Source organism: Suricata suricatta, chromosome 12, assembly GCF_006229205.1.
Source record: "Suricata suricatta isolate VVHF042 chromosome 12, meerkat_22Aug2017_6uvM2_HiC, whole genome shotgun sequence".
Classification (NCBI taxonomy): domain Eukaryota; kingdom Metazoa; phylum Chordata; class Mammalia; order Carnivora; family Herpestidae; genus Suricata; species Suricata suricatta.
Window position 1 is genome coordinate 19,343,395 of NC_043711.1, and position 22,174 is coordinate 19,365,568.

At 36.4% G+C, this 22,174-nt stretch overlaps 1 protein-coding gene across 1 annotated transcript in view; it reads left to right on the top strand.

Moving 5' to 3' along the window:
• Positions 1–22,174, top strand: part of DOCK3 (dedicator of cytokinesis 3) — a 351,466-nt gene that overhangs the window by 26,427 nt on the left and 302,865 nt on the right. Inside the window, exon 2 of the mRNA XM_029916016.1 lies at positions 6,936–6,991. Coding sequence (XP_029771876.1) covers positions 6,936–6,991 — 56 coding nt within the window. The remainder of the gene's footprint in view (positions 1–6,935; positions 6,992–22,174) is intronic.

The window sequence follows — 22,174 nt, forward strand, 5'->3', positions numbered from 1 at the left end:
TCATGTACTGAGCCAGCCAGACATCCTAGTAGCTCATTTCTTTGTATTGCTGAATAATATTCTGTTGTCTGGATAGAGTATAGGTTGTTTCTTCATTCACCTATTGAAGGAAATCTTGGTTGCTTACAAGTTTAGGTATTTATAAATAAAGCAGCTATAACATTTGTGTACAGGTTTTCATGTGGACATAAGTTTTCAACTCACTGGGTAATTACCAAGGAGTGCATTTGTTAGATTGTATGATAAGAGTATATTAGTTTTATAAGAAACTTTCAGACTGTCTTCCATCGTGGCTGTACCATTTTGCATTCTCACCAGCAATCGGTGAGAGTTCTTGTTGCTTCATAGTCTCACTAGGATTTATTCTATTCATATACATTCTAAGCCTTGCCCTTTTTTCTTGTTTCTCTCCTCCTAGGACTTGATAACAAGAATGTTAGATACTATTTTGTTGTTGCCATAGTCATACAGGTCCCTGAGTCTCTGTTCATTTTTTTTTCAGTCTGTTTTCTTTTTACTGTTTAGTCTCTCAGCACTTCTGAAATAACAAGTGTGGGGTTTTCCACATCAACAACCAATTCTACAGATGTCTCGATACCCACTGGGTGTCCAAAAATTCAGTCCAATTCTGACACTAACTTTGGGTCACGTCCCATGTGTTAAGTGCTCAGTCCTACAAGACCACCTTCACTTCAGATACCAATCTCAAGTCCTGGACTTCTTATACTTCTGATCGACTAGTTATGGTCTCTGATGACACCAGAAGGAGAGCAGTGTCCTTGTTATTGCTTAGCAGTGGTGAAAGCTCCCACTCTGTCTTAGGCCTCTTTGGACACCACAATGGAGTGATGAAGAAGTCTCATTAATGCTGATCAACTTCAAATAGCAGATGTATAAGGTAAAAGAAAATCTAGGGGAATTCTCCACTGTGCTCTTTCTTGCATCTCAAGGTCCCTAGTTGATTTACCTTTTCCCCTCTACCTTTACACTCTTCCGGTTTTTAAAAGATATATTTATGCCTAGAGATTTTTATGTATGATATATATCATATGCTTTGTATATGTTATACATATTATATGTGTGAAATATCTATATATTTACATATATGTTACATATTAGTCCCTTGTATATATATAATGTCCACAGTTTTTATTGTGCTTAGGAGGAATAGTGAAAAGTATGTCTTATCCATCTTCTTGGAAGCATATGCTAATCCTGTATCTTTTTAACTTTTTACTATTCTTCCTTTATAGATAATGGACTGTCATCATTTAGTTTTGGTTGCATGCAATTATGTGTTTTATCCTGTTTTAAGTCCATATTTCCTGTATTAGGATTCCCTTTTGGTATAGGTTACCTTTTATTATGGGCTGATATATAAAATGCATTACTGGTAGACTTCTTGTTAGCATCATGGTGCTATAAGATGTCCTTAGTTTTTGTCCTCACCCTCAACAACAAATATCTGTATCTGTCCACAAACAAAAATGTTTTGGGGGGACCTATAGCATCTTGTGTAATTTGACAGGGGTCCCAGGGAAGTCTCACCCACCTGTGCATTGGGTAATAGGCAGACAGACCTTAGTCAGCTGTGTACTCTGAAGTGACCGTGCTGTTATCTTGGAGCTTCTGAAGGCCCTTGGGTTCTTCAGACCCTTGGTTACCCTTAGATAAACCTTAGATGAGAGAACCTTTGTGGATGTCTAGGTTTATACAGGTGAAGCCCTAGCACTCTTTTGGAGCAGAAAATAAGAGTTTGGACATTGGAGTAGGTAATAGGAATAATTTCACTTTACCTGCATCAAAAGGTAGCCTAGATAAAGACCAAATGATATCTTTTTAGACCAGTGATTTCTCTGTGAGGGCAAGAGAGAGCATGTAAGTGAGCATCCAGCTTTTCCAGCTCTGTAGATGCTGCCAGAGAGGCTCATTTCTGTCTTGCTCTATTCAGAGTTCTAAATTGGAAGTTCCATAACTGAGAAGTGGAAAGAGTTTGGGAAAGTGGCACATAGAATTTTTGGATGTCATTAAAGACACACAGAACCTACTGTGCAGCAGGCTCTTTCAAGAAGCCCACCCATTAACTACTGGCAAAGCCCCCCCTCCATGGAATTCCCCCACTAGTCCAAAGACATCCCCAGTGTTTTGTGTGCCTCACCTACACATTCCCCTCACTGTAGCTGGCTCACTGTGCATACTCTTTAAGGTGGTGGCAAGAGCAAGGTTTGGAAGACTGCCTATGAGAACACACAGAAACCACACAGAATCTGTAGTCCAGAGACCACAGACTTAAGCTTTAGTGCCACCCTTGGGAAACCATGAGAGAGGCTGTCAGTACTCAACCTGGTGCATTGTAGGGTCAATAGAAGGCATACATGCTGAAGAATTCTGCCACAAAAGTGAGTAGGAAGCATAGAGCAGGTTCATAGAAGGTCTGAGAATTTTGCACAATTTCTAGGAGGGACAGTGGAAGATATTTCTATCTACCATGATGGAAATTAGTAAAGACTGGAGGAGGTGACTGCAACTTTAAATATGAAAACCATAACACAAAACTCCCAAGAAACATGGAAAGCCAAGGAAACAAATACCACAAAAGGTTCATAATAATTTTTTAGCAACTGAATCCAAAGACATGGAGATCTACAATTTTTATGATAAAAAATTGAAAAATCTGTATTAAGGAAATTTGATGGGCTAAAGAAAACACAGACAATTCATTGAAATCAGGAAAATAATACATTAACAAAATGAAAAATTTATCAGAGAGATAGAAATAATGACAAAGAACCAAACAGAAATTTGGGGGTTGAAATATTCAATGAATGAAATGGAAAAAAATACAGTAGAGTACACCAACAGCAGGACTGATCAATCAGAAAAAAAAATAAGTGAAATTAAAGATAGGAACTTTGAAATTACCCAGTTAGAGGAGAAGTGACTGGAAAGAAGGAAAAAAATGAAGAAGAGTGAAGAAAGCCTTTATGATTGTTGGCAGCTATCAATAGGACCAATTTATGAATCATTGAAGTTCTAGAAGAAGAAGAAGAAGAGAAAGGGGCAGAAAGCCTATTAAAGAAATAGTGGTTGATGAGGTGTCTGGGTGTTTCAGTTGATTAAGCATCTGACTTTGGCTCAGGTCATGATCTTGTGGTTTGTGAGTTCGAGCTGTGCATCTAGTTCTGTGCTGACGGCTCAGAGCATGGAACCTCCTTCAGATTCTGTGTCTCCCCTCTCTGCCCCGCTCATGCTGTCTCTCTCTGTTTCTCAGTAATAAATAAAAATGTTAAAAAATTAAAAAAAAAAGAAATAATGGCTGAGAACTTCCCAAATCTAGGGAGAAATTTGGAACTTTATCCAAGTTCATGAAGCTCATGATCCACCATACAATATGAACATGAAGAAATATTCTCCAAGGCACATTATAATAAAACTGTCAAAGTTACAGACAAGGAGAGATCTTAAAAGCAGCAAGAGGAACAAAATTTGTAACTTACAATGTACCCCCACCCTTGATTAGGCTATCAGAGTATTTCTCAGCAGAAATATTACAGGCCAGAAAAGAGTGAGATAATTATTCTAAGTGGTGAAAGAAAAAAAAAAACCCACCAACCAAGAATACTTTACCTAGCAGAGCTGTCCTTCAGAAATTCAGGAGAGATATAAACTTTCCCAGCTAAACAAAAGCTGAGGGAATTTATCATCACTAGACCTAGCAATGGTGAAAGAAGTTTTTCAAGCTGAAATGAAAGGACCCTAATTAGTAACATGAAAAAATGAAATATAAAACACACTGGTAAAGATAAGTGTATCATCAAATTCAGAATACTCTAATACTATAATATGGTGATAAATTAGCTCTAGTATTAAAAGACGAGAGTACTTAAAAAACTATAGCTATAATAATTTAAAATATAGGTTAATTTGACATCAAAAACAAATAAAAGCAAGGGAGAGTAAAAGAGTAGAGTTTTTGCATATGATCAGAATTATGTTGTTACTAGCTTAAAATACACTGTTACAAGTTGTGTTACATATATAACATGGTAACCACAAAGCAAAAGCCTATAGTAGAATCACAGAAGATACAGGTATGGGAATCAAAGCATACCACTATGGAAAATCATCAGTTACTAAAAGAAGGTAGCAAAGAGATGAAAAAGGGAATAAGGCAGCTATAGAACAACTGGAAACAATAAGATAGTAAATCTTTACCTATAAGTAATTACTCTAAGTGAATAAATTGAATTCCTTAATCAACAGGCCTAAAGTGGCTGGATTGATTAAAAAGACAAGGCCCAACTAGTTACATACCACCCATAAGAGACTTACTTCAGCTTTAAGAATACACATAAGTTGAAAGTAAAGGGATAGAAAAAGATATTTCATGCAAGTGGAAACTAAAAGCATAAGTAATTATACTTACATCAGGTAAAATAGACTTTAACACAAAAACTATTAACTAGAGACCAAGAAGGTCATTGTATAATGATAAATGAACCAGCTTATCAAGAAGATAAAACAATCATACCTATAGGTGCATCAAAAACTAATATATTAGTATGTAATAAATATATTAAACAGATACAGATTTTAAGAGATAATTAGATAATAATACAATAGTATTAAGAGACTTCAGTACCCCCCTTTCGGCAATATATTATCCAGACAAAATCAATAAGGAAACACTGGACTTGAACTGTATTTTAGACCAAACATATCTCACAGACATAGATACACCACTTCAGCAGCATCAGGATATACATTCTTCTCAACTGAAGGTGGAACTTCTTCAGAATAGATCCTATGATAGGTCACATAACAAATGGTTTAGCGAATTTTAAGAAGATTGAAATTATACCATGTATCTTTTCAGACCACAATGGTATGAAAGTAGAAAGTAGAAATCAATAATGGTAAGAAAGCTGGAAAATTCACAAATATGTGCAAATTAAACAATACAGGTTTGAACAAACAGTGAGTCATAAAATAAAAAAGACAATTAAAAGTATCTTCACACAAATGAAAATGGAAACAACATACCAAAGCCTATGGGTTGCTGCAGTGTTAAGAGACAATTTTATAATAATCAATGTCTTACAAAAAGAAAAAAGAAAATGTCAAACAACCCAACTTTACACCTCAGTGAACTAGAAAAAGAGGAACAAACTATGCTCAAATTCAGCAGATGGAAGGAAATAAAGACAGTGGGAAAAGTGAAATAGAGACCAGAAAACTATAAAAGATTAGCAAACCTAAGAGCTGTTTTTTTTTTTTTTAAAGATAAACAAAATTGACAAACCCGTAGAGAGATTAAGGGGAGGGGGGAGGAAAGACTCAAATGAAATGAGACATAAAATACGAATCACTAAAAATGATACCACAGGGGCACCTGGGTGGCTCAGTCAGTTAAGCATCTGGCTTCGGCTCAAGTCATGATCTCACGGTTAGTGGGTTTGAGCCCTGGGTCGGGCTCCCTGCTGACAGCTAGCTCAGAGGCTGGAGCTTGCTTCGGATTCTGTATCACCCTTTCTCTCTGACCTCCCCTGCTCGCGCTGTCTCTCTCTGTCTCTCAAAAATAAAATAAAAGAAATAAATAAAAAAAGAAATAAAAATGATACCACAGAAGGGTAGCTTAGTTGGTTAAGCATCCGACTCTCGAATTTTGGCTCAGGTCATGATTGTGTGGCCCTGAGATAGACACCCACAGGGGACTTCGCACTGGGAGTGGAGCCTGCTTATGATTTTCTCTTGGGGTGTCTGCTTAGGAGACTATGTCTCCCTGTTAGCCCCTCCCCTGCTCACACTCCATCTCTCTCTCTCTCTCTCTCTTTCAAAAATAAAACATTAAAAAAAAAGATTCTCCCTTGGGGCACTTGAGTGGCTCAGTCAGTTGAGTGTCTGACTTTGGCTCAGATCATGCTCTTGTAGTTCGTTAGTTCGATTTTATTTGAAGGGAGTTTCATACATCAAGGAAAAGGAATGAAACACTGATTGCAAAACTTAATTGTTTTTTTAAAAACCATACATCTTTTATACCTTAGAAATCAAATTATGGCAAATATCAAAGTGGAAAGTATTTGGAAAGAGTAAAAAGAGAAATATTAATGGGAACTTCCAAATTGTTCATTCTGGTGAATATAAATGTTTGTCAGAGTCTGACAATTGTTTCTGTAGCTCAGAGCTGGATAACGTATAAGTTGTTGGTTAGGGGCTATGTCGGTTTTGTAGATACATGCCAAGCTCTGTACATAAGTCTATATCCTGAGAGTGATTAGGTGGAACATTTCTAAATTTCCAATCTGGAACTTAAATGAATCTGTTTGGTTGTTGGTTAAGATCAGTTTTCAGGGCGCCTGGGTGGCTCAGTCTTAAGGTTAAGCGTCCGACTTCGACTCAGGTCATTATCTCATGGTTCGTAGGTTCGAGCACCGCATCGGGCTCTGTGCTGACAGCTAGCTCAGAGTCTGGAGCCTGCTTTGGATTCTGTGTCTCCCTCTCTCTCTGACCCTCTGCTCGCACTGCCTCTCTCTGCCTCTCAAAAAATAAATAAAAAACATTAAAAAAAATGGTTACAGTTTTCACCTGAAGGTAGACTCTAAGTACAAATGCCAATGAAATTCCTATCTAATTTGTATAGCTTGTGCAGTTTTGGATTATTAATATGGAAAGTAGAGGTGGTGGTGATGGTGGAGGGCACTTAAGGGGAAGAGCACTGGGTGTTGTATGGAAAACAATTTGACAATAAAATATTATGGAAAAAAAATAAAAAATAAACATTAAAAAAAAAGAAAGTGGTTGCTACATTAAGAGCTCTACTGTATTGTTGATGGAGTATTTCCATGTTGAAGTCTGGCTGCTATTTTAGTATATATATATATATGATGTTAATCACAAATTGCTTTTTCTAATGGGAAATCTTTTCTTTTTTACAGGGGATCTTTCCTGCAAATTACATTCACTTGAAAAAGGCAATTGTCAGTAATAGGGGGTGAGTAGTTGGCCTTACTAAATTTATTCATAATTTTTATAGATTGTGGAGGAAGGCTTTTTTTCTTTTTGGTTTATAGTATAAAATATGCTATTAACATGTTTTCCTGTCAAAAATAAATTTGCTTTATCATATATTATATGTATAATTCTGAGGATATAACTATTTTAAGATACTGACAACTTTAATACCTTTTCTTTTATATCTGAAAGGTAACCTGGGTTGTGAATTTTCTAAAAACAATAATGTATGCAGTATGTTTTTTTATAATTTATTTACTACTTTGAGAATAGTTTCTGGTAGGATAACAAAATCTCTGAATAGAAGAGAGCAAGATGTAAATACATCAAAATGTTAACATTTGTTATTTTTGCACATTCAGATTTTGAGTGATTTTTAAAAATTCTTTACTGTCATGCTCTCATTTTAAAAGTAATAAATACATGTTATTATAAAATTGTGATTTTATTTACCAAAACTTATCATTCTAAAATATAAAATTTAAGGTACTATGTAAGTGTGATAGCTTTTGGTACTAGAAATAATTTTTTTGAACAGGGGTTGAGTAAGCATCAGAGTTTAGTTAGGGCTTATCAGGAAACAAGAAACTTATAAGTCACTTTACAGGGTAGAATTTAATATAGGTTATTGTTTATATACATGTTTGAAAATGAAAAAAAGGAGGAAATAATGATAATCCAAAATAATAACTGCAGAAAGACATCTAGACTCTGTAGGCCAGGGAAACAAAAGATAATGGGCTGGGGATAACAGAACTCAGGATCTGGGAAGAATGGGTCTTGAGACACTGGAGCTCAAACATCTGAGGAGTGAGGACATCACATGGCTGCTGCTGGTATGTATGAAGAAGGTTAATGAGGTTGTTTGTGGGAATGCCAATAGCAACTGGAGGCTGGAACTGATTTTCTCTGGTGGGGAACTGTATATTGGAACAGCAGGAAAAACTTCTCCTTATCTTCTTTTTCCCAGTATCTTTCAAGTGTCCCCAGCAGACCAAGGAGCCTCTGAGGCAAAGTTGGAAAATCCCAGCCTCAGAGTCAGTGCTTAGAAGGGTGGATTTAGAGATGAGAGGTATTAGTAGGTGACTGGTATGCCTTCTAAGATAAAATTTGTTATTGAGGAATAGTAAGCCTATAAGAAGATTCTGAGATGAGTGCATGATCAGTATACTTTTTATTGTTCCCCTTCTTCTTTTATAAGTATCAAAGACACAAGGATATAAAGAAAGGAAACTTGAAAATCCTGTTTTAGTGACCATTTGTAGCAAATAATCTGCTACCTCAAGTTTATAGATAAGGACTGCCAAAAGCATCAAGACTGGTTAGAAGTTGTGTGGAAAAAAGAAGGAGTGTCTAGACCAGGATCAGGAAGGCATATATTTCTGAAAGTACTAATAATGTGAATAGTAATTTCTGAATGTGAATAGCTCACCTCAGAATGCAAAATATAATGCAAAAATACAAAATGCAAAAATAAGGCTCCTGATTTATAACACTTAGTTCAGTAATGGAACTAATAAGGGATGAAAATTGGCAGAAGCTGCATGGAAGTGAGGTGAGACAGGGAGGTGAATGTTTAGGGATCTAGAAATAGAGTGCCTCAGAAAATGGTAGCAAAATAATACAGTTCTGATTGATAACCAGGGACTCCTCTTAAATCCAGGAGCAGTGTTCCCTATTTATAATAGCTGTAAAGGGAATTGAAGACCACTTTGTTAGCAGAAAAATCCCTACCTTGATTCAGTTTGTTTCAGGAAGGCAAAGGAGATATGGCTTAAAAAATTATACAGAGCAGCCATATTTGTTGGAAGCGCACTTTCTCCAAGGAAGGAGTAAAATGGTCTTTTTGATGTAAATTTTAGAAAACTACATAGAATCAATTGACTATGCAAACCTTCCATGGTTTGGTGGTCCTAAATAATATTTCTGAAATCTGAAGAAAATATTAAAAAAAAACTGTCTTTAGGCTGAGGAGCAGTCAATATAGGGAAGATCTTTTCCCCCCCGAGTTTTTATTTAAATTCCAGTTAGTTAACATATAGTGTGATATTAGTTGCAGGTATAGAATGTAGTGGTTCATCAAAAGTGCCCTCCTTAATCCCCATCACCTATTTAACCTCACACATCCATCCATCCTCAGGTAACCATCAGTTAATATTGTATAGTGAAGTGTCTGTTTTTTGGTTCCTCTCCCTCTCTCTCTTTCTCTTTCTCTCTCTCTAAAATATATGGAGGATCTTGGGAGAATTTTGATCCTTGAAGGAAAGGATTCATATAGAAAGAGTTCATGTTTATTTATTTTTTTTCCCCACAGAGAATTTTCCATTTTGCTGTCAAGTGGTGGAGCAGATTCCAAATAGAAAGTGGTAGTCTTAAAGGAATGAGGAAACAGGTTGGAGTTTGGAATTCTCAGGGAGATTGGAAAGTAAGAGGTTAAAACCTGGAAAGGAGAGAACCTCAGAATTAGGATCTTAATCTGTTTACAAATTCCCCTAAGTAATTAAATTAGTTCTAGTTTCTTTTGAGCTATGTAAGATTTCGGGAATCTTAGAGAGTACAGCTAGCAAACTGAATAGACTTCACCAGCCACTTAATATTGGTGAAAAAAGTATTAGAGTTCAAGGACTGACAAGTTATAAGGCCTTTGGTAAAATATTTTGGGCTTTCTGTTGGGTCTCTAAATGAACAGACCCTATAAGTAAGGGCTATGTCCTTGGATAAAGGATCAAACCAAATATATAGGGCAAAAGTGAAATAGTCCAGTCCTAATAAAGCATAAACCTCTGAAAACAAGGAATGTTAGAAGAATTCTGTCATCCAGAAATAGCCACTATAATGTGTTAATGTGATTTCCCATTTTTTTATACATAGTATTTTTACTCTGTTCCCTGTTATGAGTTAATTCTCCTTTACCCTTCCCACCCTCTTATAAATATTACATTGATGATATATCTCTTTTTTGTATCTTTTTTCCAACTTAATATCTGTGACTATTTTTGTTTCCATTCTTCCTGTTGGGCTGCCCTTTGTTATTCTTCCCTGATTCCTATTCCAAGTCCTTAAATACTATTATTTCATGAGCTTTATCTCTACTCTAATCCTTTATGTGCAAAATGTGCCTTTCTTGTTCAGGTAGAGTAAGGTAGACAGTTTGACTACAGTGTGTGAAGGCAAGGTCAGTAAAAGGAGAGGAGTCCAGAGTGGCAGCAAAGGGATACATATTATAGGGCCTCTAGACCATGTTAGGGGTGTTATCTTTTATTGAATGGTCCAGGCGGCCACTAAAAACTTTCAGAAAGTGAAGGGACACGTTTTTATTTATTTTAAAAGTGTCATTCTGGGCTGCTTTGTTGAGACTAGAACTATAGTGGGGCAAGGTCAGAAGCAGGGATATTTGGTAGAATATCATAGTGGTTCATGGGAGACAGAATGATAGGTTGGATCCACATGTTCCCTGGTGTGATGAGAAGTGGTAAAGTGCCATATATTTTGAATTTAGAGCTGAGAGTACTTGTTGAGCATGTAGAATAGACGAAAGAGTAATTGAAGGTGACTTCAGGGTTTTTTGTCTTAATAATTCTGGAGATGTGGTTGCCATTCACTGAAATATGGATGTTTGGGAGGGGATATATTTTGGGGAGGAAATAAAAGGTTTCAGTTTTGGACATGTTAAGTTTGAAATGACTCAGACTCAAGTAGGTTAGGTAGGCAGTTGACTTTATAAATGTGGAGTTTTGGGGAGAGTTTGGTGCTTCAAACATAGATTTGGAAGTCATAAGCATTCAAATGATATTTAAAACAATGGGGCTGGATGAGAACAGTAAAGGAATTTCTGTAGATGGAGAAGTGAGGTGAAGACAGAATACTGGGGAACTATAGTGTTTAAAGATAAGATGAAGAGGAGAATCAGGAGAATCTGAAAAGTTGTGGCCAGTGAGATAGGTAGAGAAATGAAACAGTAGTGTCTAGTGTCTTGGAGTCCAAGCAAAGAAAATATTTAGAGGATGGACGAATCAAATAGGTCTGGTGTTGTTGAAGTTGAGTAAGATTGAAGATCTTGTTAGGAGCAGTTGAGGTAGCTGGTAAGAATGAAAAACCAGTAAGAAATTTGAGAAAGAATGAAAGAAGAGGAAGTAGAATACAGTAAAGACTCATGGGCCAAAATAAATAAAGCCTTATGACTCTTCTAACCATAACTGAATGGCAGATGGCAACATACTTGGTTTTGGGATAATTCTTCTATGTAATCCTTTTTAAAGAAATCATTAGATTCTTCTTATCGATTTTTTTTATTTTGAGAAATTTCAAATCTATACACATTTTACAAGAGCAATATAAGTAACACCTTTATCCCTTCCCCTAGATTTACCAGTTACCAGCATTTTGCCATATTGAGCTCATGTTTTCTCCCCAGCCCTGCTTTTAACATGAGAAGAGTAAGTTTTAGACATTCTAGTACTTCAGTGTTAAATATTTGAGTATGTGACTTCTAAGAAAAAGGACATTCTTTAATATAATCACAATATAATTATTATATTCAAGAAATTTACCATTGATACAAATAGTACAATGACATATTTAAAACAATGATATTTTAAACAAATATCCCCAATTACTCCCAAGAATGTCCTTTATAGCTCTTTTTGTTTGATTGCTTTTTTTTTGATGGGGATATGGTCTATGAGCCAATCAAAAATTAAATATTGTCAGGCTTTCAGGTATGAAATGAATAAGTCATGGGGGGGAAAGGTACAGCATAAAGAATATAGCAATGATACTGTAATAGCGTTGTGTGGTGACTGATGGTAGCTACACTTGTGATGAGCATAGCATAATATATAGAGAAATTCAATCACTATATCGTTCACCTGAAACTAATATAACATTCTGTGTCAACTATACTCAAATAAAAATTTTTTAAAATCCTCATAATTGGTATATAGAAAGGAAACAGATTTCTATTGATTTTGTATCCTGTGCTTTTACCGAATTTGTTTATCAGTTCTAGCAGTTTTTTGATGGTGTCTTTTGAGTGTTCTGTATAGAGTATCTGTCACGTCATCTACAAATAGTGGAAGTTTGACTCCTCCTTGCCAGTTTGGACACCTTGTATTTCTTTCTGTTGTTTGATTGCTGAGGCTAGAACTTCCAGTACCATGTTAAATAACAGTGGTGAGAATGGGCATGTGTGTCTTGTTCCTGACCCTAGAGGAAAAGCTTTCAGTTTTTCCCCATTGAAGATGATATTAGCTGTGGATTTTTAATAAATGGCCTTTATTATGTTGAAGTATGTTCCTTCTAAACCTAGTTGGTTGAGGGTCTTTATCATGAATGGATGTTGTACTTTGCCAAGTGCTTATTCTTCATCTCTTGAGAGGATCATATGGTTCTTCTTTGTTTTGTTTATTTTGTTTTATTTTATTTTAGAAAGAAAACATTAGCATGGAAGAGGGGCAGAGGGAGAGAGAAATAGGGAGGGAGAGAGAAATAGGGAGAGCGAGCGAGAGGGAGAGTGTCTTATTTAGGCACCACGCTCAGTGCATGTATCATGCTCAATTTGTATCAAGTTGCTTGATTTGTGAATATTGAACCACCTATGCAAACCAGGAATAAATCCCACTTGATCATGGTGAATGGTTCTTTTAATGTACTGTTGGATTTAGTTTGCTAGTATTTTTTTTTTTTTTTGCAAAATTTTGCATCTGTGTTCATCAGGGGATCCATCTGTAGTTCTCTTTTTCAGTGTTGTCTTTGGTTTGGAATTGGTAATGCTGACCTCATGGAATGAGTTTGGAAGTTTTCCTTCCATTTGTATTTTTTGGAACAGTTTGAGAGGAGTAAGTATTAACTCTTCTTTAACTGTTTGGTAGAATTCCCCTGTGAAGCCATCTGTCCCTGGATTTTTGTTTGTTGGAGATGTTTGGTTACTGATCCAAGTTTTTCGCTAGATAATCAATTTATTCAATTTTTCTATTTCTTTCAGTTTTGGTAGTTTATATGTTTCTAGGAATTTATATACATTTCTTCCAGATTATCTGGTTTGTTGACATAATTTTTCACAATAATTCTCTTATAATTGTTTGTAATTTGCAATGTTGGTTGTGATTTCTCCTCTTTCACATGTGATTTTATTTATTTGGTCCTTTCTCTTTTTGATAAGTCTGTTCTTTTTTCCTTTTATTATACTTTCATTGTTGAAGTGCCCAGGTCAGTTGTTTTGCAAAATGCCCCTCAGTTTGTATTGCCTAACTATTTTCTCCTGGTTAGATTCAGCTTCAGCATTTTGGATTTCAATCCTACATAGATGGTATTCTGAATTAAAGCAATCATATTTCTCCTGCATGTCCTCGCAGTGCATGATATGATTAGCAAGACTGAGACTTGGGGCTCTACCTTAGTAAATATTAGCCAAGAGCAAAGGCCTCAATAAGAGAACATGCATTGTGTTTCTATCCTGTGCCTTCTTCATTGTATCCTGCCATAGCTGTGAGAATGCTTCTTAGGATATATCATCTGCTTCTTGGAAAACTGGTACCATTTGTGCTAAGGATCTTTTGTATTTTATTCAGTTGACGGACTTTTGAATAGGCTATGAAAATTTTCTTGTGGGTATTTAAATTTTTTTTCATATTATTAAGTTAGTTTTTAAAGTTTTTCTTCACATCTGGGTTTTCTCATTTTTAAAATGAAAACGAACCAAGAGTTGAAGGGGGAGGGGAGGGGAAGAGCACTGGGTGTTATATGGAAACCAATTTGACAATAAACTATTAAAAAATAAAATGATTCACCAGTTTTTGTAAAGTTTCACTGAAAAAAATACACATTTGTAGTAAATTTGAAGATTTCAGTGCTGATAAGAAAAAAGATACGGCTACAAGATGGAAGGAACATACTAAGAGCTTTATTTAGGCAGAACTTTGAATGGGTTTGAAAAGGTAAGTCCCTAACAGCTGGAGACTTCCTGGCAGTGCAGGGCTGTACCTATAACAGGAAGAGGCCACAGGAACCCCTGGGAGAGAAGGGACTTATGGGTCTTGATTATGTTACTCAGCTGCATGATGGGAAATTTTTGGGTCAAAGAGCACCGTAGAATAGCAGCTAATGATCTTTATAGTTCAGGGTGGGTCTAAACTATGGCTAGCAGATACTGAGTGCAGCTTGATTAATGTAAAGTGGGAGGCTCTAAATGGCTAAAAAATATGCTTATTTGGGTTATATTAAAAGCAGTTGGATATGTAAAATTTTGGTACTGGTGGGCTGTGAGCTAATGGTGCTCTCTTGATATGAAGAAGTAAATAACATAGGGCCCAGTATATGAGTCATTTTGGCACATTCATATAACACCATTACATTATGAAACACTTAAATATTTTTCATTTTTAAATTATGGGAAGTAGTGGAATTATTTGAATTAGGAATAGCCAACTTCTGTAGTTTTAGGAGTTGTCGGGTTTTACTGATTACTAACCAAATTTTAGTTTATTTGAAAAATATATCTCTTACCCCAGGAAAGAAGCTTGTGAATCTAGGGTCAAATTATAATGGACTACATTTATTTTAGGAGGGAAGCATGAGGTATTGCAGGTAGGCCAATGACATACTCCTCTTATGTTCTCTTCAAGGAATTATTCATGTTCATATTATTTTTTGGATTTTACCTCTTTGGTTTAATGAATTTCATTTCAAAGAGGGTTTGGGGTGTGTGGGAGTGTGCACATAGGAAAATACATGTGTTCTGTAAGGAACACATGAGAGCAGCATCAATTTAAGTACTAATGTATAACAGTTTTTTTTCTCTGGAACTTTTATTCCTGTTTGATTATTTACTGTCTTCTGTCTTCATTAGGGATCAACATCAGAACTGATTTTTAAAGAAATCCTTATTTGCAGTAATTTTTCCTAAATGTTGCATTTTCCCTCTTTACTGGATATTTTCATCAGCTTACAACTTCTTGAACTCATTACTTTTTTTTTTTCACAGCAAAATCTTTTAAGAATTGGCTTTGCAACAGTGCTTATTGAATATGAATAAGTAGTCTATTTGGTATATTATGTTCATTTTTTACTTCTTTATATTCTTGATTTTTAAAAACACATATAATTCTGTAACAAAACTTATTTATACTACTAGAGTAAAATAGACAAAGCCTACTAACTTGCTGATGGGAAAACTGTAACTCGTGTGTTGTTTTGGCCGGCTGGCCAGTCAATGCGGGTTCCCGAGGGAGGGAGTGAGAACAGGGCAGGACAGGGAGCACAGAGAGTGGAGGCCAGGCAGCGTCTCTGATCAAGCCGCTCTCTTTATTGAGAAACCACTGAGAGACCACACATGTCTTATAAAGGGTAGAAGGCAGGCAGTTGATGTGGGTTAGTTGCTAAGAAACAAGGGCGAGGACTGCAGCGTCAGCACGCTGCCTGAGAGGCTAACAAGAAAGGCTTGGGAGGGAAACAAGAAGGCCTCAGCTGAAGGTAATAATGCAGCTTTTGCTGTGCTGGGAGTGATAACACAGCTCAGCTGTACGGGTGGCTGATCTTGCAGGTCAAGGCATGTGTCTTTTCTTCTGGCAGCTCCCGACAGTGTGTGAATGTTTCCTAAATACTTAAGGTAGAGACAAATATATGTGTATTGAAATTCATATTCTATTTGCTTTGATTAAGATAATTAATTAAGTCTCTATTTAAGTATTTGTTTTGTTAGTAACATTTTACCTTAAAAATATTCAGGAGTGTGAAAGTTAATGCTTGAAAAGTGCTTCAATTTGAACAGGTGATATTTCAACATTTAAGTGAAAATGTGGTTGATAAGAGTCACACACTCACCATGAGTAAGTCATGCCAGGGCATTGGATATAATGTGATTTGGTTTCTGCAAAGCATATGACAGTCTCATATAACACCTATGGATATATAGGCAAGATGCTAATAAAGTTCATTTATAGTTGGTTGAACATCTGTCAAAGAATGTTTATCACTTTTTTCTTTGTGCCAGTGTTCCATTATACTTAGATTATTCCTACCTGTGTGTCCTTATCTTTAGCTCAGTGCCTGACATGTAGCAGAGACTTAGTTAACATGATGGGTAAATGAATAAATTAGATACTTTAACAATTTGATAACTAATATAGTAGGTTTCTGATGACAAGCCATAGGATATAATCCTTATCAATAGCATTACTGAATAAAAAGGACTAGATAACCTAGAAATATAAATTAAAGCAATTTTGCTTAGAAGTTATTGGAAATATCTAAGGTAGCTCATAGAAGGAAAAGAAAAGCTAATGTCCCGGTTTTCAGAAAGGATAGAAGCTGGAATGGTTCTCTAAATCTAGATGTAGGACTTACTTAATGGACAGTCTCTTCAGGGTGTCACTCTTGCAGTTTTATACTATTTTCTATCCTTCTGTTGCTCTTTTTGAGACTCATTATCAGGAGAGTGGCAGAATGGAAGAGGTTGGGTTGTGTGCATCCAACAGATTTAATAGATTAAATAGATATAACAGACTCAAAAAAAAGCATTTGATTAAGTCAGTATTCATTAAACTACATATTTTTAGGATAGTAGGAAAAGGCCTCTGGTAATAACATTGAAATTTTAGAGGCAACATTAAGGATGTATCGCCAATTCTACTCTAAAACTGTTGTATCTTAGTGTATACTCTTCATTGTCTTAATATTTTTTAGTATACTACTGTATTTTATTTTCCTATATTATCTTGAGCATTCTTGCTTCTCTGAATACAATACGTATGAGATTTGTCTCTGATTTTTCTTTTCTTGTAATATCCTTGACTAGTTTGGGTATAAAGATTAGTTTATCGAATGAGTCTGCTAACCTACACAATATTTCTAGACGTTAATGTAGAGACTAATCTTTAAATATTTGATAAAACTTGCTTCTAATAATGTTTGGACTTGGAGAGTGGTAAGCAAGACAGTAGACAGGAGTTTTCTCCCCTCATCTGCTCACAGAACCAACTTTGAACGAGATTACCTATGTGGATGCGGGACTTACATAATGGACATTATGTTCAGGATGCCATTCTTAAAAGTCTTACACTGTTTTCCATTCCTGCAATCCTGGGATTCCACTGAAGAAATGTTGGCACACTGTTGAAGCCAGAAATTTGAGAATAGATGCATTAAAGAGAGTAAGAACAGTTTCACTTTACCTATGTCATCCCTCCCCAAAGGTGTCACAGCTCAGTGTCAAGAGAGATTCACTCAGCCTGAAATTTTTCCACTGGGGGAAAGTGAGAGCATAGTGAGTGAGTACTTAGCATTCCAGCCATGTAGGATGCTGCCCCAGAGGTCCACTTTTTTCTCACCATACTGAGGTAATCTGCACAGCAAAGTGGTTAAGAGAGGCTGGGAGCAGGTGAGAGATGTGGGGACTTACAGCAACTGGGGCTCAGAAATCATCAAAGGGTCACAGATCTGCCTAACCACTTTGTGGACTCCCACCAAAAAGCCTGCCAATTAGCTAGTGGAAACATCTTCCTACAGATTCCTCCAGCTGGCCTATGGAGCCCTCAAATATTCTGGATGCCTTGCTCACTCTTCCTGTCACTGTATCATGTGTGCCCCATGGATGGTGAGTTGCAAGTCTTGCATATGGCTCACAGTTCTGCAGAAAGCCAGATAATCTCTGTAGGATCAGAAGACACACAACTTGAATGTTTCAGGGTATTGCCTAGGGATCACCTGGCCTGGCTTTGTGAGATCAAGAGAAGGCATCTTAAGAATTCTCACTAAATCAGGAATAAGAGATGTGGAGCAGGAGCATACATAGAAAAGATCTGAGAGAGCTGCAGAATTTATCGTTACACTGACTAGTAAAGACATTTTTCTCCTGAAGCCCCTCAGTAAAGACTAGAGAAGGTAAGTTCTTTGAATAAAAGACAGCAATGCAAAACTTCAAGGAATAAGAAAAAGTAAGGACATATGACACCATAAAAGAAGCACTTTAGTTTTCCACTTGCCATACTCAAAGAAATGGAGATCTAGAAATTGCTTGAAAAGGAATTAAACATAATTATTTTAAAGAAGGTCAGCAGCTACAAGAGAACATAGATGGATAATGAAATCAGGAAAAGAACATATGAACAAAATGGGAAGTTCAACAAAGAAATACAACTAAAAAAAAAAAGAACCAAATTCTAGAGCTGAAGAATACAGTAAACAAAATGAAAACTGTAATTGATAGTGGCAATAACAGACCTGATCAAACAGAAGAAAAAGTCTGTGAACTCAACTAAGTCACTTGAAAGTATCCAGTCAGAAGAGGGGGGGAAAAAGAAAAAGAAGAAAAGGAAAGAAAAGGAATGAACACATTCTACAGGGTTTATGGAATCATCCTTTTGAACTAATAAATGCCTTGTGGTAGTCCCAGAAGGAGAAGAGAGAAAACTAATTTAGAGTAGTGGCTAAAAACTTCCCAAACCTGAGGAGAGATATGAACATCCAGGTCCATGAAGCTCAAAGCTCTGTAAACAGTTTCAACCTAAAGAAGACTTCTTCAAGATGCATTATATGAGACTGTTAAAAATTAAAAACGAAGAGAAAGTTTTGAAAGGAGCAAGATAAAGAGAGTAGTTACATACAAGGGAAACTCCATAAAGCTATTAGCAGTTTCACAGCAGAAGTCTAGTAAGCCAGGACCAAATGGGATGATATATTTATAGTACTGAAAGAAAAAAACTGCCAACCAAGAATACTTTATCTGGTAAAGTTATCTTTCATATATGAAGGAGAAATAAAGACTTTCCCAGAAAAATAAAAGCTGACAGAGTTAATATTCACTAGATACATTTTATAAGTAATGCTGAAGGGTGGTATTAATATGAAAACATATGAAGGTATAAAACATACTGGCAAAGGTAAGTATATAGTCAAGTTTAGAATATTTTAATACTGTAATGGTGTATAAAACACCTTTAACTCTAGTATAAAGGTGAAAATACAAAGTATTACAAATAATGATAGCCAAAACACCAACATCATTTTTCATAGAAGTAGAACAAGTAATACTGAAAATTTTATGGAACTCCAAATAGCCAAAGTAGTCTTAAAAAGAACAAAGCTGGAGGTATCATAACTCCAGATTTCAAAATATATACTACAAAGCTGTAGAAATCAAAGCAGTATGGTACCAGCACAAAAATAGATACATATGATCAATGGAACAGAGTCCAGAAATAAACTTATGCTTATATGGTCAATTAATCTATGCCACAGAGGCAAGAATATACAGTGGGGGAAAAGACAGTTTCTTCAATAAGTGATGCTGGGAAAACTGGACAGCTACATGCAGAAGAATGAATGTGGACCACTTTCTTACCCCATACACAAAAATAAAATAAAAATGGATTGAAGACCTAAATCTGAGACTTGAAACCACGAAACTCCTGGAAAACATAGGCAGTAATTTCTCTGACATCAGCTATAGCAACATTTTTCTAGATATGTCTCCTAAGGCAGAGGAAAGAAAAGCAAACATAAATTATTGGAACTACATCAAAATAAAAAGCTTTTGCACAGCAAAGGAAACCATCAAAAAACAAAAAGGCATCCTACAGAATGGGAAAGATATTTGCCAATTATATTGGCGGTTATTATTTAAAATGTATAAAGAATTGATATCACTCAACACCAAAAACCTAAATATCTCATTAAAAATTGGCCAAAGAAGATGGATTGACCATATAGTTTGTGTTTCCTATTCTGTTCTATTAATCTCTGTGTCGTTTTTGTGCCAATACCCACGTATTTTGATCACTACAGCTTTTTAATATAAGTGGAAGTCTGGAATTGTGCTGCCTCTAGCTTTTCTTTTCTTTTTTAAAGTTGCTTGGGGGCCTGGGTGGCCCAGTTGGTTGAGCATCTGGCTTCAGCTCAGGTCATGATCTTGCGATTCGTGGGTTCGAGCCCCATGTCAGGCTTTGTACTGACAGCTAGCTCAGATAGCTAGCTCAGAGCCTAGAGCTTGTCTTCGGATTCTGTGTCTCCCTCTCTCTCTGACCCTCCCCTGCTCACACTGTCTCTCTCTTTCTCTCTCAAAAATAAATAAAACACTTAAAAAAATAAATTTGCTTTGGCTATTCAGGGTCTTTTGTGGTTCCGTAGAAGTTTTAGGATTGTTTGTTCTAGCTCTGTGAAAAATGCTGTTGGTATTTTGATAGGGATTACATTAAAAGTGTAGATAGCTTTGGGCAGTATTGACATTTTAACAATGTGTTCTTTCAATCCATGAGCATGGGGTCTTTCCATTTCTTTGTGTACTATTCAGGTTCTTTCAGTAGTGTTTATAGTTTTCAGAGTACAGACATTTCACCTCTTTGGTTAGGTTTATTCCTGGATATGGTTTTAGGTGCAGTTGTAAATGGGATTGATTTCTTTAATTTCTCTTTCTCATGGTTCATTATTGGTGTATAGAAATGCAATAACACTGCTGGGGATCTACCCAAGGGATACAGAAGCACTGATGCATAGGGGCACATGTACCCCAGTGTTCATAGCGGCACTTTCAACAATAGCCAAATCATGGAAAGAGGCTAAATGTCCATCAACTGATGAATCAATCAGGAAGATGTGGTGTATATATACACAATGGAGTACTACATGGCAACAAGAAAGAATGAAATCTGGCCATTTGTAGCAAAATGGATGGACCTGGAGGGAATCCTACTAAGCGAAATAAGTCAGGCAAAGAAGGACAGATACCATATGTTTTCACCCATACGTCTAACAGGAGAAACCTAATAGGAGACCATGGAAATGGGAAAGGTGGGGAAAAGAGTTGGGGAGAAAGAGTGAGGCAAATCATGAGAGTCTTTTGAATGCTGAGCAATCTGAGGGCTGAAGAGAGAGGGGGGAAGTGGTGGGGGGTGATGGTCATAGAGAGGGGCACTTGTGGGGAAGAGCACTGGTGTTATATGGAAACCAACTTGGTAATAAACTATATAAAAAAAGAAATGCAATAAATTTCTGTACATTGATTTTGTATCCTACAACTTTACTGAATTTGTGTATCCATTCTAGCAGTGTTTTGGTAGAATCTTTCAAGTTTTCTATATATAGTATCAAGTCATCTGCAAATAATGAGAGTTTTGTTTCTTCCTTATTGGCTTCATTCCCATTATTTCTTTTTGTAGTCTGTCTGCCGTGGTTAAGATTTTCAGCACTATGTTGAATAAAAGTGGTGAGAGTGGACATCCTTGTCTCATATTTTTTAGGAAAAAAGCTCTCCATTTTTCCCTTTGGGGATAAGGTTAGCTGTGGTTTTTCATATAAGACTTTTATTATGTTGAGGTATATTCTCTCTAAATTTGCTTTGTTAAGGTTGTTTTTTTTAAATCACAAATGGATGTTGTTCTTTCTTAAATGCATTTTCTGCATCTATTGAAATGATCATACAGTTTTTTCCTTTTTTTAGGATATTTTAAAATCTGGACTGCAGTTTATGGTAATGTCCCTCCTTTTACACTGTTACTGTTTTGGTCCTTTTAAAAATTTTTTTAAAAATTTATAATACTTTATTGTCAAATTGGTTTCCACATAACACCCAGTGCTTCTCCCCACAACTGCCCCCTCTCCATGACCATACCCCCCCTCCGACTCTCTCCTCCTCGTTCAGCCCTCGGTTCGCTCTCAGCATTCAGTAGTCTCTCATGATTTGTGTCCCTCTCTCTCTCCAGCTCTCTTTCTCCCTTCCCATCCCTATGGTCCTCTGTTAGGTTTCTCCTGATAGACCTATGAGTGCAAACATATGGTATCTGTCCTTCTCTGCCTGACTTATTTTGCTTAGCATGACACCCTCGAGGTCTATCCACTTTGCTACAAATGGCCAGGTTTTATTCTTTCTCATTGCCATGTAGTACTCGATTGTGAATATATACCACATTATCTTTCTCCATTCATCAGGTGATGGACATTTAGGCGCTTTCCGTGATTTGGCTATTGTGGAAAGTGCCACTATGAACATTGGGGTACATGTGCTTCTATGTTATCTGCATTTCTGTATCCCTTGGGTAGATCCCTAGCAGGGCTATTCCTGGGTCATAGGGGAGTTCTATGGATAGTTTCTTGAGGAGCCTCCACACTGTTTTCCAGAGTGGCTGCACCAGTTTCCATTCCTACTAACAGTGTAGGAGGGTGCCCGTCTCTT